Genomic DNA, 14252 nt, shown 5'->3' with positions numbered 1-14252 from the left:
CTTATTATAAACATGGTGGACAAATTAATCAAGCGCTACTACACCTAGAAAATAAAACCTCCAATTTCTATGGTAATTTCTATAAACTCCCTGCGTTCCAACCGGAATTAATCACAAACGCCCGGGCGGCGCAACAAAGAAAATGAAGCTTACGTGTGGTGGCACACACGGTCACATTAATTCTTACGCAAGCTGGGACCGATCGATCGTGCGTGCGTGCTTGCTTAGGATTAATTGATGATCTAGCTGGAGATCAACACATGATCGAGAATTCAAGATGCTCTTTTTGTCCTTTCATTTTGTTCTTCTGGCTCTCTAACAGACGAGTAATTTTACCATTATTGAGAAGATACTAGAAGGTACCACTTTTTTTACGTAAAATTTGATAGCTTTTGGTACCTTAGATATTAAAAGGTACCAAATTTTACATAGAAAACAGTGCTACCTCGTGATATCTCCTTTTGTTTTGACGTTGTTAATCTTTTTATCTATTTTTTTACTGTTATCTTGTTCAAAATCTTACATAATTATTAGTATTTTTTTATATTTTATTTATTACTTGGGACAATTTGAGCATTACTGAAAAGCCGAAGTAATAATACCTTAGCCATAGCCAGCATACACGCGAGAGGAAGGATGAGTACGCACGCGTCCATTGTAACGCTCTCCTTTGCATGCGCCCTGCGTGAACAGATACGTATAAGAGGGAAACAGTGAGCGCCCAGGGTTTAATGCCGACGGATCTTTTAAAATACGAAAATAAGTTCTAGATTTATACGAAATTATCATGAAGTTTGCGCGAAATTCATCTGTTCAAAGATACAGAACACTCCATATTTGTTCACTTCTTCACGAGACGAGGGAGATATGGCAATATGGCATCCAGCGTAAGATTTAGTAAACTTGGGCCTACTTTTTCCCTCCGAACTGGGCTTCCATTTCTTCTTTGTCAGTCCTGCAGTGAATGTGGGCCCAAATGTAGTAATCCTGCTTGGTCCTAAACAATCAATTCATGTGAGATCTACCCACAGTGCATTTATTTATTCTAACTTGTTTATTCATCACAACTAAAATCATGTTCTTAAGATCGGACGTGTAGGACGGACTCTATCTCTTATTACACAAACTTTATGTATATTAGAGATTTCTAAATTAGAAATAATCTTATCAATTATGGAGTCTCCAAAGGTTAGAAATTATCTTTTCAATTAGAAACAAGACAAACACTTTCAATATATTGCACTTTATATTAAGATAAAAAATAAACTTTTTAATTATAAAATCTCAATAAATATGTGATATGTATCTTAGAACCAAAGTTCAATACAATATCGGCGCGACTGACATGGTAGAGCAAGTCGATGGAAAATGTCATTAGAACACCGCTAATGATGTCAAGACAATAAATTTCGTATTCATCGTCACGTCGCAGTTGTGCTCGTTGTCAACCGCGTCAAACATTTATGGACGGAGGCGGTAGTACTTAATTATGGTGCTTAATCTATTTAATTTAATAAGGTTAGACCAGCCACACAAACTAACTAAGCAAATGCTCACAATGTCACATCTAAAACCATACGGCAAAATGGCTTAACTATTTTTTACACCGACCATATATATTTCTTTTCTCCATAATACAAGCTTATTAGTCTGGTTCATCAACAATATACGGCCATCAATTACACCTACAACTTCTCTCTTTCTAAATTACAACTTTACGATTGCCTAAAGAGTAAATTACACCTCACACCAAGTAAAACGTACCTTGTTTTATTTTGCAACAGGTTTAGCGTATACTTTCACATTACATCAGGGTACGTCAAAATAAGTTTCACTTTACACCGATTATATCATATAATTGAAAAAAATATTAAATGTATGAGTAGAGCTTTAAAATTTTGAATGTAAGATATGTTGTGCGAAGTTGGTTTTAGATTTTTCAAGTTCAACAAAATTTTATTAAATTACTAATGTGCTAACCGGGTGCAAAGTACGTAAAACTTATTTTGATACACCTAGTGCAAAGTGAAAGTATTCAATAAACTTTGTGTAAAATGAGACAACGTATGTTTTGTCTAGTACGAAATACAATTTACTCTTCGTAAACTACTTTAGTATGGTATATGATATGGATTGCCTCCGTCGTTCCTTCCCAATAGACTCTTAAGCCTTTGCATAAATAAACAAAGTAGAAGCCGGTATATGGAGTTGTGTATTCTCCTTATGCAACGCTAGGCTCGCCCAGGCTCAAGAAAATTTTTAGATCCGCCATCTTAAACCCTAAATTTTCCCTCCTAGAAAAATTATTCCTCTCGGATCTCAACCCGTCATCTATTTAAATAAAAAACTCCGTCCTAGATAATTTCCGTGAGAGTGTTCAGGTTGGTTTTATAGTCCTGTAGCAGAAAACGCCTTTGGCAGCCGATCAGGCAGTTGGGCCAGTTCGTTTGGGCCTCAACTTTGGGTCTCTGCCGTTTGGGCTTCTTGGGCCACGGGTTTATTATCTAATCCAGCGGGGCGAGATTTCGGCGGCCCACTCGTCCACGTCACGTGGGCCCTGGAGTGACCGGAGAGGGGTAGCCCTGGCCCCACACGTCCGACGTGGCGCTCTTCTTCCCTCTCTCTCGTCGGCGGCGTCTCGTCGTACCCTACCACCACCGCCTCGCCGACCTCCGACGAGCCCCATATCACCGCGCGATTCCTCCGGCGTCAGGGGCTCGATTGCACGTAGAGAGCTCGGATTAGCACTAGATTTCGGGCGGTTTTGATCCTTGAGCCGTCCGACTCCGATGCTGATTGTGTGTTTGGGGATGCTGATCGATCCTGACACGGAGGGGGGAAGGTGGTGGCATAACCTGGAGGAGGGGGGTTGCTCGAGCTGTCCGTTTCGGGGAGCTGCTTGTTTGCTTGCTTGCTATTTTTGGCGAGTAGTTCGCCGCCGGGCAGCTTCTGGCGGCCGCCGTAACCAACCCAACCGCGTCTGTTCCGCTCGTGCGGTTTTGGGGGTGGGGAGCCCTGGTTAACGCCTCTGTGTTGCTGACGGGTTCGTCGTACACTTTGCATCCCGGCGCCGGTGCAGGCGACGATGGTGGGGAGGTCGGCGCTGGAGATGGCGGCGGCGCAGGGCGGCGCCGCGGGGGAGTCGGTGCTGGACATGCTCAGGTACGCCGTGCTGCCCATCGCCAAGGTGTTCGTCGTCTGCTTCATGGGCTTCCTCATGGCGTCCAAGCGCGTCGGCCTGCTTAAGCCAAGCGGCCGCAAGCTTCTCAACGGGGTAACCGTAACCCCTCCCTAAATCTTTCACCATCATCATCATCAACTCATGGATCATGAAGCTCTCACTAATTTCTCTCTCTCTCTCTCTCATCATCATTTTTGCAGCTTGTGTTCTCTTTGCTTCTCCCTTGCCTCATCTTCGCGCAGCTCGGACGAGCAATCACATTCGACAAGATTCTGCAGTGGTAAGAAAGAAGAACAAGTTGCAGATTCCGTCGGCAATATTTGGTGTCTTGTTGCATCAAACTATCCCCGCGCCACTCTACTGAGCACTTTCTGATTGTTATTTTACTTATGTTTTTGCAGGTGGTTCATTCCAGTAAACATTGCTCTGGGTGCAGCATCTGCATCTTTGATTGGTCTTATAGTGGCATTGATTGTGCGACCCCCTTATCCATACTTCAAGTTCACCATCTCTCACATCGGAATAGGTTTTGTGCTTTCTTCACACCCTTACGAATATTGCTAGCTTCTGATTCATCAAGCTTTCTGATTATATTTTTTTGACATTCATTTAATGCAGGGAACATTGGAAATATACCACTTGTCCTTATTTCAGCATTATGCCGTGACCAATTAAATCCATTTGGCGATTCAAGCAGATGCACTCAAGATGGAAATGCATACTTATCATTTGGTCAATGGGTATGTCCAAATCCGTTTGTTTATGGAGTTTCACATCCTTTTTAAAATGCAAGTGCAAAATACTTATTGTGACGATCGGATTGTTTGCCGGGTGCAGGTCGGTGCAATTATTATTTACACATATGTGTTCAAGATGCTTGCTCCACCCCCTGGGATGACCTTTGACAGCTGCGATGAGGAGAAAGAAAAACTTCCACTTAAGGCTCCTAATGCCATGCCAGGTGTAGAAAAATATCCATCAAGTGCTCATGACGATACACATGAGGAAGAGCCCCTGCTATATTCAGAGGAGGAGCAGGATGTTCCTTCTTTAGGTTCAAAGGTAAGTAGGCAAAGCATATTGTTAGTTCATCATGCTGGAAAACAAATAGAGGTACCTCAGTAGCTGTTACCAAAATAACTAACAATACTCCATCTATGGCTCAATGCAGATAATGATCCCTATCAAGTGCATGGTTAGATTCCTACAAAAGAGGCAGCTCCTTCAACCACCAATTATTGCATCTGTAAGTGCTCCGTATCTTTGGTTTTTGGCTCTTATCACTTCCTAAAAATTGCCTTTTTTTCCTCAGTTAATTGACTTCCTCTGCATCATGTAACAGGTTCTTGCAATTACTCTCGGTGCTGTGCCATTCTTGAAGAATTTGATCCTCACAGATGATGCACCCCTGTTCTTTTTAACAGATGGCTGTCTCATTCTTGGGTATTGACCCGTCTCACACTTCGTCCTTCTTGCAATATATTTCTCGGCTCTAGCTAAATTCACATTTAACAGCCATCTCTTACTAAGAATGCTGTCTCTATATGTTTCAGGGAAGCTATGATTCCATGCATTTTGCTTGCTGTTGGTGGCAATCTTGTTGATGGTAAGCTCGTGCTATATTCTCAAATCTCAAATCTCAACAGAACCGTGCAGTGATACGAAGTGTACTTCTAGTACACTTATATTTCTGCAATTAAATATGTTTGTCTGAAGTCCATACTTGTGGTTGATTATGGTTTCAGGCCCCGGTGAAGGAAGTAGGAGGCTTGGGGTCCGAACCACCATCGCCATTATATTTGCACGCCTGGTCTTGGTTCCAATTGCTGGTGTTGGCATTGTCTCATTTGCTGACAAGCTTGGATTTATCCCGAAAGGTGACAAGATGTTCAAATTCGTCTTGTTACTGCAGCACTCAATGCCCACATCTGTACTGTCAGGTATGGAAAACTATATCAGGATGCCACCCCATCTTTGGCATGTTAATCAACCTTAGAGTGGACTATAAAGTATAATAAGTTAATCTGTTATTTTTATCGGCAGGTGCTGTTGCAAACCTAAGAGGTTGCGGCAAGGAATCAGCTGCGATTTTGTTCTGGGTGCATATCTTTGCCGTTTTCTCAATGGCAGGATGGATTATCTTCTATCTTGCCATGCTGTTCTAGGTAGAGTATTTGATTTTGAACCCACTTTGTACTGTACCTGAATATGCTGTTCATGCTGGGTTAACTGCATCCTGCTTCCTGCAGTGTGTATGGTCGAACATTTTTCCACCGCCCCTTGGGTTTTTCTAGTTTCTAATGTTTCAAGTGATTCTTTTGCAGATACTGACTCTACCTCACATGATGAAACTGTATGATTTGTTTATGAAATACGTGTTACTGTCAAGTGCATGATGTCTGTGAAACAGAGCCACAGATATGGGTTGGCTGGGTACACCCGTTCCCGGTGTAGACGCCGGGTTTTAATTAATCATTTATCTAACGAGTCGCAACTATGGAAGTGACCGGGGTTTCAAAAAGAAAGGAGAGAAACTTTTTTTTTTTTGGGGGGGGGGGGGGGGGGGGGGGCTGGGCCATGGACAAATGCCAGGGACTGCCATTGTAGGTTTTATTTGATGTACCTACTGAAAACAAGAGATGAAGCCAAGGCATTGGTGTAACAAATCAGATCATTCGTTTACTGGACCATCTGTGTATTTGTAAAATATGTCCATCTAGTACAACGTTGTCTTAAAACTGTTGCTTTTGGTTGGTTAGGACTACTAGATAGAAGTGCAAATATGTAAATAGCGAAAATCTTGTTTACAGAGGCATATTATGAATTTGAGATGCTTCATTCCATGCCATACTTTTTTCCCGATGGAAACAAAAGCTTATATTATATCTGAAGCAGGATTACAATCACGAGCAATACAATTGCTCAAGATGATTGCTAGATTTGAGTTATTCTCTTGCTAGGCATGAATCAAGTCATATACTGATATACATACCAACAAAACATGCACATCAGTATCCTTGCTGTTGCCACAGGTTTCAGTAAAAAGCTGATCCTTTCAATATGTCGAATATAGAGTTTGTCATGTAGAACCCGCCACCAGAAGACACGAACTTTGGACGGGGTAGGCATTTTCAAAGCTTTTTCCAGTATGGCTTTTCAGAACCCAATGATCGGTTTTCCAGTATGGGTTTTCTGAGCCAAATGTTGTCAAAGCATCAACAGATTTATCCATGGGATTGCTTCCAAGCAGCAACCGGTATGTGGAACGATCCGTATAGTTTCCATGCTTCTCTGGTGCCAGGCCCAGGTATCTTCCTCCAGTTTCCCCAAAGGAATACCCATTGCCACATCAACAGCAAGCAGGTTAGCATGAAGCAAATCATAGTTCCATGAATAACCATCTGCATTAATTAAATCAGAAATATGATTTTCTGTTGCACCTTGTAATCAGTGTTCCATGCCATACTTTTCAGAGACATACAACATAATATGCATGAAAGCACGTGGAAAAAACAAATGATAAAAATATTAAGATGATCTAAGATACAATGGACTAAACAACCTACATAAGTACAGTGTATTCTACTTGACTGCATGGCAAAAATAGAGGATAATTAAAAAATCTGGTATATGTATTTTGTTATACCTAGTGATCCACAAAAATGGCCTAAATAACTGAAGCATGCCCAACAGTCCCCCTAAACTCCTATAAATCCCCAAATTAGGGGATTTTAGGTAAAAATATCTCAACAGATCTCCTAGCAACCCCCCAAGAATTGGAGGTCCCTTCCCTTGTAAAGTCAGTCTCCACAAGTTCGGAGCGACCCTCACTCCCTATTCCAGATCGCTGCTCCTTCCCGCAAGTGCATAAAATGTTCCCGCCTCGACAAATAAACTGATTTCTGATGGTAGATTCGTATGGGCCCACTTTTTATGTTTAGGGAGTCAATTTAGCCAACCTCTTGGAGGAATAAATATTTTCACACGTTAAATTCTGTTTAGGATTCCCCAAAACAAAATTTCAGGGATGGAATCTAGCCAATCTGTTGATGAGCTCTAAAGGTTCAACTCTTTTTCATGGCACTGGACAGGAACAGCAATGCTGAAATTGAACTTGTTGAAGTGAAGAGCCACACAACCTGATTAGTACTGAACAATGCACAAAGAGCATGTTATTCACATGATAATCCAGTAGAAGCACATCATATATACCTCGACCAAGAAGTCTTGTGGCCAGTCTACTCTTTGTTGGCTTGAGTTTGCACTATGGTAGAACAATCTCAAATAAAGATTCATGTCTCATCAGTACAGGACTTGTCTCCAGATAACTTCTCTTGCATATGCGAAGATATAGATCAGAGAAGCATGTTATTGTTTCTTCAAATGCACATCAGAAAAAAGCCTGCAGCCATAATAGTTCATAGAGGTTTCTAATCTGGTTCTCTCTGCCTGAGATCATTGCATATGTTAGCAATCATCATGCTTTTGTAATCAAGCTTTGTGGTTATCTCATTCTTAATGAGATACATTCTTTGAAAGATTTCAATTTATCCCAGAATCTTTGGCTGGAACAGTGGATGAGCACATGTTGCATGCAAACAAAATATTCAGGCCTGGAAGATCATTTGCGATTATCTCGCTTGTTTTTGTTGATCTTTCTACCCTTAAACTTCCGCTTAAAATCTTCAGGGCCTAGTAATTCTGAAGCACTTGATTTCATCTCTTCAGAGAGCTTTTCTGCTAGCTCAAACTGTCCAGCCTTTCTTAAGTTACTAATAAGGGCTCGGTAGACATAAATTGAAGGTTGATATGACCTTTTCATCTGGTCAAACATTTCAAGGGCTTCAGTAATATCGCCAGTCCGCCCAAAAATATCAATTAGTGCAGTATATGTTCTTAAATCTGGATTGATACCTCTCTCAATCATTTCTCTTGCAAAGATTTTGCACTGATCTAACCTTCCAAGCCTCCGCAGGCAGTTTATCACTGTATTATATGTAATAATGTCAGGAGAATGGCCAAGTTCATCCATTAGTGTCATCTCATGAAGCATTTGATCCACCCGACCAGCTTTTCCTAGCATGTCCAAAATAGTATTGAACGTGACAACATCCAACCCTCTTTGATCTTTCTTCAATTCTTTAAATATGATCAAACTTTTATCAATGTGTCCATATTTAGCCATGGCAAAAATAATGCAATTCATCACTGTAGGATCTCTATCATGTGTAATTTCCAAAGTTTGTCTTACAAACTTAAGTATTAGTTCATACTCGTCCAACGTCTGAAGGGCCTTTGCAACATTTTTATAAGAAGTCAAATCAGGAGCAATTTTGGAAAGCAGCAGGTACCTGAATACCTTGGCAAAAAGAATGAAGTTCACTTCACCTGTTTGCTCCAGCAACATATTAAAAGTGTTCAGCCCTACATGGATATTCTTATCATGTAAATGTCGGAGAATCCGAACAGCGACAGAGAAGTTGCCTGATCTGCAGAGCTTCTCAACGTAGGCAGTACATGCTGAACCATCCATAACACCGCCATCTGAGTCAGTACAACAGTCCCGATTGAAAGCCGCAAGAACCTCATCGTCATCCCTGTCTTCTGAACTAGAGCATTGGTGGTATTGCACAGCCATGGCCGGACTCGTGTATATGGAGGGGCTTTCGTCAAGAAAAGAGGCACGCACCAACCGTCTCTGCAGGCAAGATGAATACAATTAAGAAAAATCTAGCAATTTGAATGCCACAAAGCAAGGCATGTTGCATGTGACAACGAATCTTAAAACAACGCAAATTAAATCCTATAATAATAACCAATGTTAGTCCTAATAATATCTAAATGCTTAAACATGGCTCAAGTCATACAAACTCATTATGTGCTCTCAACAGTCAATAAAACAATATGATCTTCGGCTTAGCTCGGGGATAACTAAATCAACAAAGTAACCTAAATCTCTACACATACCAACCATCCGAATTGCAATCTCATCCACCAATCCATGCGACAACAATCATCCTCGGCTTCGGTGACTTCAGCCAAGTAGTATCTTTTTCCTTCTATTTCCATGTGCAAACTGAAATATTTAAAAGAGGGGCAATAGATGTACCGGACCCGAGCGCAGCTCGGCGGAGGCGGCGGCGGCGAGCGAGCGTCGGAGGAGGAGGAGCGCCGCCGCAGGGGGGAAGCGACGCATCTTACGCCCGGCCCCCGCTCCCTACTACCGCCGTCCGGGCCGCGCCGGGACGGGAGGGCATCCGCGGGGAGCCGCTTCGGCCGGCGCGGGGTTTGGGGGCGAGGCGGCGACGGCGAGGGGATTTGGGCGGACGGCGCGCGCGGCAGGTGTTCGAGGAAATGCCTCGCAGGGGTTTACGGCTTCGCGGGGGCGGCTGCCGAGGAAGCCGTGGGACCGGAGCCTGTGAGAGCCGTTCATCTCATGTTTGCACAAATCTTAAAGCATTAGTCGAATGTGCTGGACCGCAAGTAACGCGGCAACGGGTTGGTGGATACCAGTGGCGGATTTAAAAAAATAATAGTGGGGTTAAATATGTTTTCTAAAAAACTTTAGAAGAAATTTTAGTCCTATTTCCATATACCAAAAATTTTGTGAGGGTTTATGGGCTAAGAGCCAATAGCAGAGGCTACAGATCCATTCGTCCCATGATATTTTCATAGCAATAGTTTCGTAAGCCTACTATCTCATATATTTGTACCTTAAAAATTTATAAATTTTAGTCTATTTTTTAAGACATCGTTTTTAAATTTTATATATGCTACTAAAATGAAATGTGTATTACTATTTTTGGGCCATCTAGCATTCTTACTTCAGTTTAGTTCTAGATGACAGGTTATAACGATATCATCGTTAAAAAAAACCATGCTATTACTTAGAAAAAACAAGAGCTATTTGTACATGATTAATGTGTAACCACGGTAAGTAAACCTTGTAACATGGGAGGATCGTTCGGAGAGGTTCCCTCCCTTTCTTCTTTATAAAAGAAATTCACATAGGAATAAGGTAAACTTTTCAGAAAATATGTCAAAATTTGGACCATTAGATATGCTCGAATATTTGTGCCAGCATGAATGGAAAATTTCATTAGCAAGGTGATAGGATTCGATCCACACCCTTCGCTTTGTGACAAGCGCGCTAACGTCCGGTATTTAAAAGTTATATACATTGCTATAATATAACTACACATCAATAAATATATTTTTTAAAGAATTTATAAGGGATTTTACGTTGAAAGTTGTATATCAGCCTCAATATATTTTAAGAATTTATAGGGGATTTTACGTTGCAAGTTTTATTTAGCGGCACTGCACTGCACGTTATCCCTTGTTCCAAAAGGGAATTTAACTATTTGCCACTTTTAGATTTGTCTCCTCTCTAAATGTCTCTCTTATATTTGCATTTATAGAATTGCCACTGATGAGAGATTTTTTTAATCATTTGTCACTTTTGACCATATAGGCGACTGCCTATGTGGAGAGGGACGTGAAAAAACCTGGATACCCTTATTATCTTAGTCAAAATAGTGTTATCTCCCTAATCAATTTCTCGTCCCTATTTTGTTTCATCGTTAAATTTACTGGTCATGTTCGGTATAGGGTTAGCTAACTGCGCGGAAAATGATGCGGTGAGTTACTATATAATTAATTAATTATTAGCTATAAAAAAAACTTTAAAATGAATTCATATGATTTTTAAAACAACTTTCTTGAAAAAGAATTTTTAGCAAAAATACATACTTTAATAATTTAGAAAGCGTGTGAGCGGAAAACGAAAGAATTTGGTGTAGTTAACTTATCAAAAGAACTCGGCCTTAGTTGTTCCTATTATATTCCAGAATTATTTAAAGTGTTCCATTTTTTTCAATATACTATTGTATATGCTTGCATGAATTTGACTTGATTTATTTATGATTAATTGATAAAATTAGAGTAACATGCTAGTTGGGTTCTTTTGCTGGAATACAATGGGTAAAATGGTCTTTTTGTGTCCACCATCCATGCTGGCACTCCTATGTGGCGCTCCACGTCATCAAAAGTGGCAAATAATTAAAGATGTTTCTCTAACCGATGGTAATATTGTAAGTGCAAATGTAAAAGGGGTATTTGGAGAGGAGACAAATCTAAAAGCGGCAAATAGTTAAATTCCCCTATTCCAAAGGATCAAAGTAGAATTTTTGAGTAGAATTCTTACAAGTGGGCCCTATCCTTCCTGGCCAAAAGTGTGCAAAATGCCTGGAGTGCGAGCTGCGATCCAACGGGAAGCGCGCGGCCTCAAAACGCGGGCGAAGCGACGGCCATGGCATCGCCTCCCCACTGCATGCGCTCCCCGCGGCGGAGATGGGAGGAGGGCGGCCATGGGAGGAGCAAACGCCACCACCTAAGGTAGGAGGAGGAGGAGGAGGACACCGTCCAAACCAACGGCGAGGCGAAGCGCGGCTCGACCGCCCCTCGAGCAATCCTGACGGTGGTGATGGCGTACCGGAGGAAGCAAGGGATGCAGAGGTCGGCCACCTTCGTGGAGGACCACCGCCAGCAGCCGCCGCCGCCGGGGGACACCTCCTCGCCGGCCATCGCGTCGCCGCGCGCGACGCGGTTCGCCGACGACAGCCGCCGCCCCGACCGCTCCCTCGCCGCGCATGCCATGCTGGCATCCGCCGCCCGCGGCGACGTGCCGGCCTTCTTCGCCGCCGCCGCCGCCGCCTCGCCTCTCCAGCCCGACGACCCCACCCTGGTTCGCCGCTCCTCCTCTTCCTCCTCGCCTCCCATACCACAAGGAGTCATGGAAAACTACAGCGTTAGCTAGGGCCCGGCCAAACTGAATTCCCCTTTTGACAAGTTCAAAAACCTTTCAATTCTGAGAAAAAAATCGTTTGAATTTGTGAAACCAGCAGTTCGATCCGCTCCAAACAGATGATGTTACTCAACTTTTGCAGGATCCTATCGCTCAGCTGTACACATCGACGCGCGGCGCAAAGGATGATCCCAAGAACGAGCAGCTGAAGAGCAACGAGGCAAAACACGGATTCTGGGGAGTCCTGGCCCAGCAAGCCAAGGTGATGCTCGACGAGAACGGCGGCACCGATGATGGCAGAGATAATCACTCTCTGGTAAGATCAGAGCTCTGAAACAAGAACACTACCACCCAAACGGAAAAGAAAAAAAAAAGAATTTTGTCCATCAATTAGCCTCATGGTTATGGATCAATAAATTCGATGACGTCTTGTTCAGATTTTGTCTGCAAATTCAGCTTTGACATTTAAAATTGTGCTTGATTCTCATGCATGTTCAGTTCCATCAATTTAACCTTTTTCTGAATATGCATTTCAGACATCTCAATCTCGTTGGTCCTACGACCGGGTCCGGAAGCCGGAGAACCCTACGTTGGACATTGGAGGCAAGATCAAGAACGCTCTCGAGGTAGCATTCAATTCAGAGCTCCATTAGAGCATTCAGAGATCGATGGGTGACGCCATGATCGATCGATCGATTCGATTCTGCAGGAGGGCCTGACGAAGGCGGAGGGCAGCAGCAGGGCCGGCGGCGACGCCGTCCATGGCCGGAAGCTGCAGATCAGGAGGAAGACGTGCAGCATGGACTTCCGCAACATCAACCTGGGCTTGGCCAGCCCGGACATGTCGCCGATGATGTCCGACACGGAGTCGCCGCAGATCAAGGCCTCTCGCGACGTAAGGTGCCCTCCTCTTTTGTGCCGCTCCAGCGCGCTGGATCTTGTCTTTGCTCTGGAACTTGATCGGTGCTGGCGATCGGGCTCAGGTGGCCAGCGCCATGGCGGCCAAGGCGAAGCTGCTGCAGCGGGAGCTGAAGACGGTGAAGGCCGACATGGCCTTCTCCAAGGAGCGGTGCGCGCAGCTGGAGGAGGAGAACCGCCTGCTCCGGGACGGCAACCACGACGCCGACGAGGACCTGGTAAGCTCCATTCCATTCTCTGCTCCTCTCCTCCCTCGCCGGCTTGACTGAACGGGCGGCGGCGCTCCGGTGGGCCGGCAGATACGGCAGCAGCTGGAGACGCTGCTCGCGGAGAAGGCGCGGCTGGCGAACGAGAACACGGTGTACGCCAGGGAGAACCGCTTCCTCCGGGAGATCGTCGAGTTCCACCAGCTCAACATGCAGGACGTCGTCGACCTCGACGAGGACATGATCTGCGAGGAGGAGGAGGACGACGACGCCGGCGCCGGCCAGCAGTACGGTTGTCATCTCCGGGTGCATGAGGCTGGCGGCCTGGGCACCGCGCCGCAGTCGCCGCTGGGCCACGCCGGCAGGATGCGGATGTCGAGGTCAAACAGCGGCGCCGCCGAGTCGCCCATGCGCAGGAGCTTCGTTGGCGCACCGGAGACCCCGCCCACTCGCCGGAGCTTGAAGGAAGAAGACGTTGATGCGCCAGAGACGCCGCCTACTCGCCGGAGCCTGAAAGACGTCGACGTTGACGAGCCAGCGACGCCGCCCACTCGCCGGAGCCTGAAGGACGTCGACGTTGACGCGCCAGAGACGCCGCCCACTCGCCGGAGTATAAAAGAAGACGTTGATGACGCGCCAGAGACACCGCCCACCCGCCGGAGCTTCAAGGAAGACACTGGCTTGCCGGAGACAGCAACGACGCCAACACGCCGGAGCTCCAACGACGAAGACCACGGCGCGGCAGAGACGACGACGCCCACTCTCCCGAGCTTCAAGGATCATAATGGCACGGCGGAGATGAAGAACGAGGATTGACAAAATTCCTCTTATGATCGCTGAAACTGCGAAGCTTGTTGTGTATGTGTGTAGAGAGTATATCGTGTCTACTAACTTTAAAATTTTTTGCCTGTTTTGCTTCATGTAATTCCTAGCACATTCGCTCATGGTGGAAATAAATAAAAAAACTCATGCAATCGGCATCATCTCATCCGACCTGAATGCAATTTTCTCACGATGAAGCATTAAGTTTGATTTTCAAACCGTCCCTATAATCCAAAGGACATGACTTATAAAATGTTCATATCGGGTTGATACTACCAAATTCTTAAAACCTTCGTTCCCCTGCTAATGTTCATTTATC

The 14252-nt window shown here is 44.4% G+C and overlaps 3 protein-coding genes across 7 annotated transcripts; 2 read left to right on the top strand and 1 right to left on the bottom strand.

The window, feature by feature from the left end:
- Positions 1–2910: 2910 nt before the first annotated feature.
- Positions 2911–5704, top strand: LOC102703036 (protein PIN-LIKES 6-like). The gene is made up of 11 exons (XM_015837480.1): positions 2911–3274; positions 3382–3461; positions 3583–3707; positions 3800–3921; positions 4019–4243; positions 4353–4427; positions 4524–4624; positions 4735–4787; positions 4927–5121; positions 5225–5346; positions 5506–5704. The coding sequence occupies exons 1-10, from the start codon at positions 3086–3088 to the stop codon at positions 5344–5346; spliced, it is 1287 nt and encodes a 428-aa protein (XP_015692966.1). The 5' UTR covers positions 2911–3085; the 3' UTR covers positions 5506–5704.
- Positions 5705–5847: 143 nt separating this feature from the next.
- On the bottom strand, positions 5848–9529 carry LOC102702757 (pentatricopeptide repeat-containing protein At1g11900). 5 transcript variants are annotated; one of them, XR_005811756.1, is made up of 3 exons: positions 9291–9529; positions 7321–8879; positions 5848–6582 (listed from the first exon to the last, which is right to left on the bottom strand). XR_005811756.1 is itself a non-coding variant. In XM_040523796.1 (2 exons), exons 1-2 carry the CDS (start codon positions 9375–9377, stop codon positions 7803–7805), a joined length of 1164 nt encoding a protein of 387 aa, XP_040379730.1. In that variant the 5' UTR covers positions 9378–9529; the 3' UTR covers positions 6595–7802. The 5 variants fall into 5 exon arrangements, 1 of the variants encoding a protein (XP_040379730.1); XR_005811755.1 differs by having other exon boundaries at positions 5849–6582; positions 7394–8879; XR_005811757.1 differs by having other exon boundaries at positions 5849–6492; positions 7394–8879.
- Positions 9530–11445: 1916 nt separating this feature from the next.
- Positions 11446–14129, top strand: LOC102702290. Its single transcript, XM_040523855.1, has 6 exons — positions 11446–11927; positions 12130–12303; positions 12524–12613; positions 12697–12882; positions 12971–13123; positions 13205–14129. The coding sequence occupies exons 1-6, from the start codon at positions 11667–11669 to the stop codon at positions 13925–13927; spliced, it is 1587 nt and encodes a 528-aa protein (XP_040379789.1). The 5' UTR covers positions 11446–11666; the 3' UTR covers positions 13928–14129.
- The last annotated feature ends 123 nt before the right edge of the window (positions 14130–14252 follow it).

The sequence above is a fragment of the Oryza brachyantha genome, chromosome 5, assembly GCF_000231095.2.
Source record: "Oryza brachyantha chromosome 5, ObraRS2, whole genome shotgun sequence".
In the NCBI taxonomy this organism is placed as follows: Eukaryota; Viridiplantae; Streptophyta; class Magnoliopsida; order Poales; family Poaceae; genus Oryza; species Oryza brachyantha.
Note: the sequence above shows the minus strand (reverse complement) of the source record. Positions and strands in the feature narration are given on the sequence as shown.

Excerpts from the sequence above, each read along its gene's own strand:
- LOC102703036 (XM_015837480.1), top strand. The coding sequence starts at position 3,086 with ATGGTGGGGAGGTCGGCGCTGGAGATGGCGGCGGCGCAGGGCGGCGCC. Across the intron at positions 3,275-3,381 it reads GCCGCAAGCTTCTCAACGGG|CTTGTGTTCTCTTTGCTTCT; the intron begins GTAACCGTAACC and ends TCATTTTTGCAG. Across the intron at positions 4,788-4,926 it reads TGGTGGCAATCTTGTTGATG|GCCCCGGTGAAGGAAGTAGG; the intron begins GTAAGCTCGTGC and ends TTATGGTTTCAG.
- LOC102702757 (XM_040523796.1), bottom strand. The coding sequence starts at position 9,377 with ATGCGTCGCTTCCCCCCTGCGGCGGCGCTCCTCCTCCTCCGACGCTCG. Across the intron at positions 8,880-9,290 it reads CCGAGCTGCGCTCGGGTCCG|AGACGGTTGGTGCGTGCCTC; the intron begins GTACATCTATTG and ends TCTTGCCTGCAG.
- LOC102702290 (XM_040523855.1), top strand. The coding sequence starts at position 11,667 with ATGGCGTACCGGAGGAAGCAAGGGATGCAGAGGTCGGCCACCTTCGTG. Across the intron at positions 11,928-12,129 it reads AGCCCGACGACCCCACCCTG|GATCCTATCGCTCAGCTGTA; the intron begins GTTCGCCGCTCC and ends CAACTTTTGCAG. Across the intron at positions 13,124-13,204 it reads ACGACGCCGACGAGGACCTG|ATACGGCAGCAGCTGGAGAC; the intron begins GTAAGCTCCATT and ends GTGGGCCGGCAG.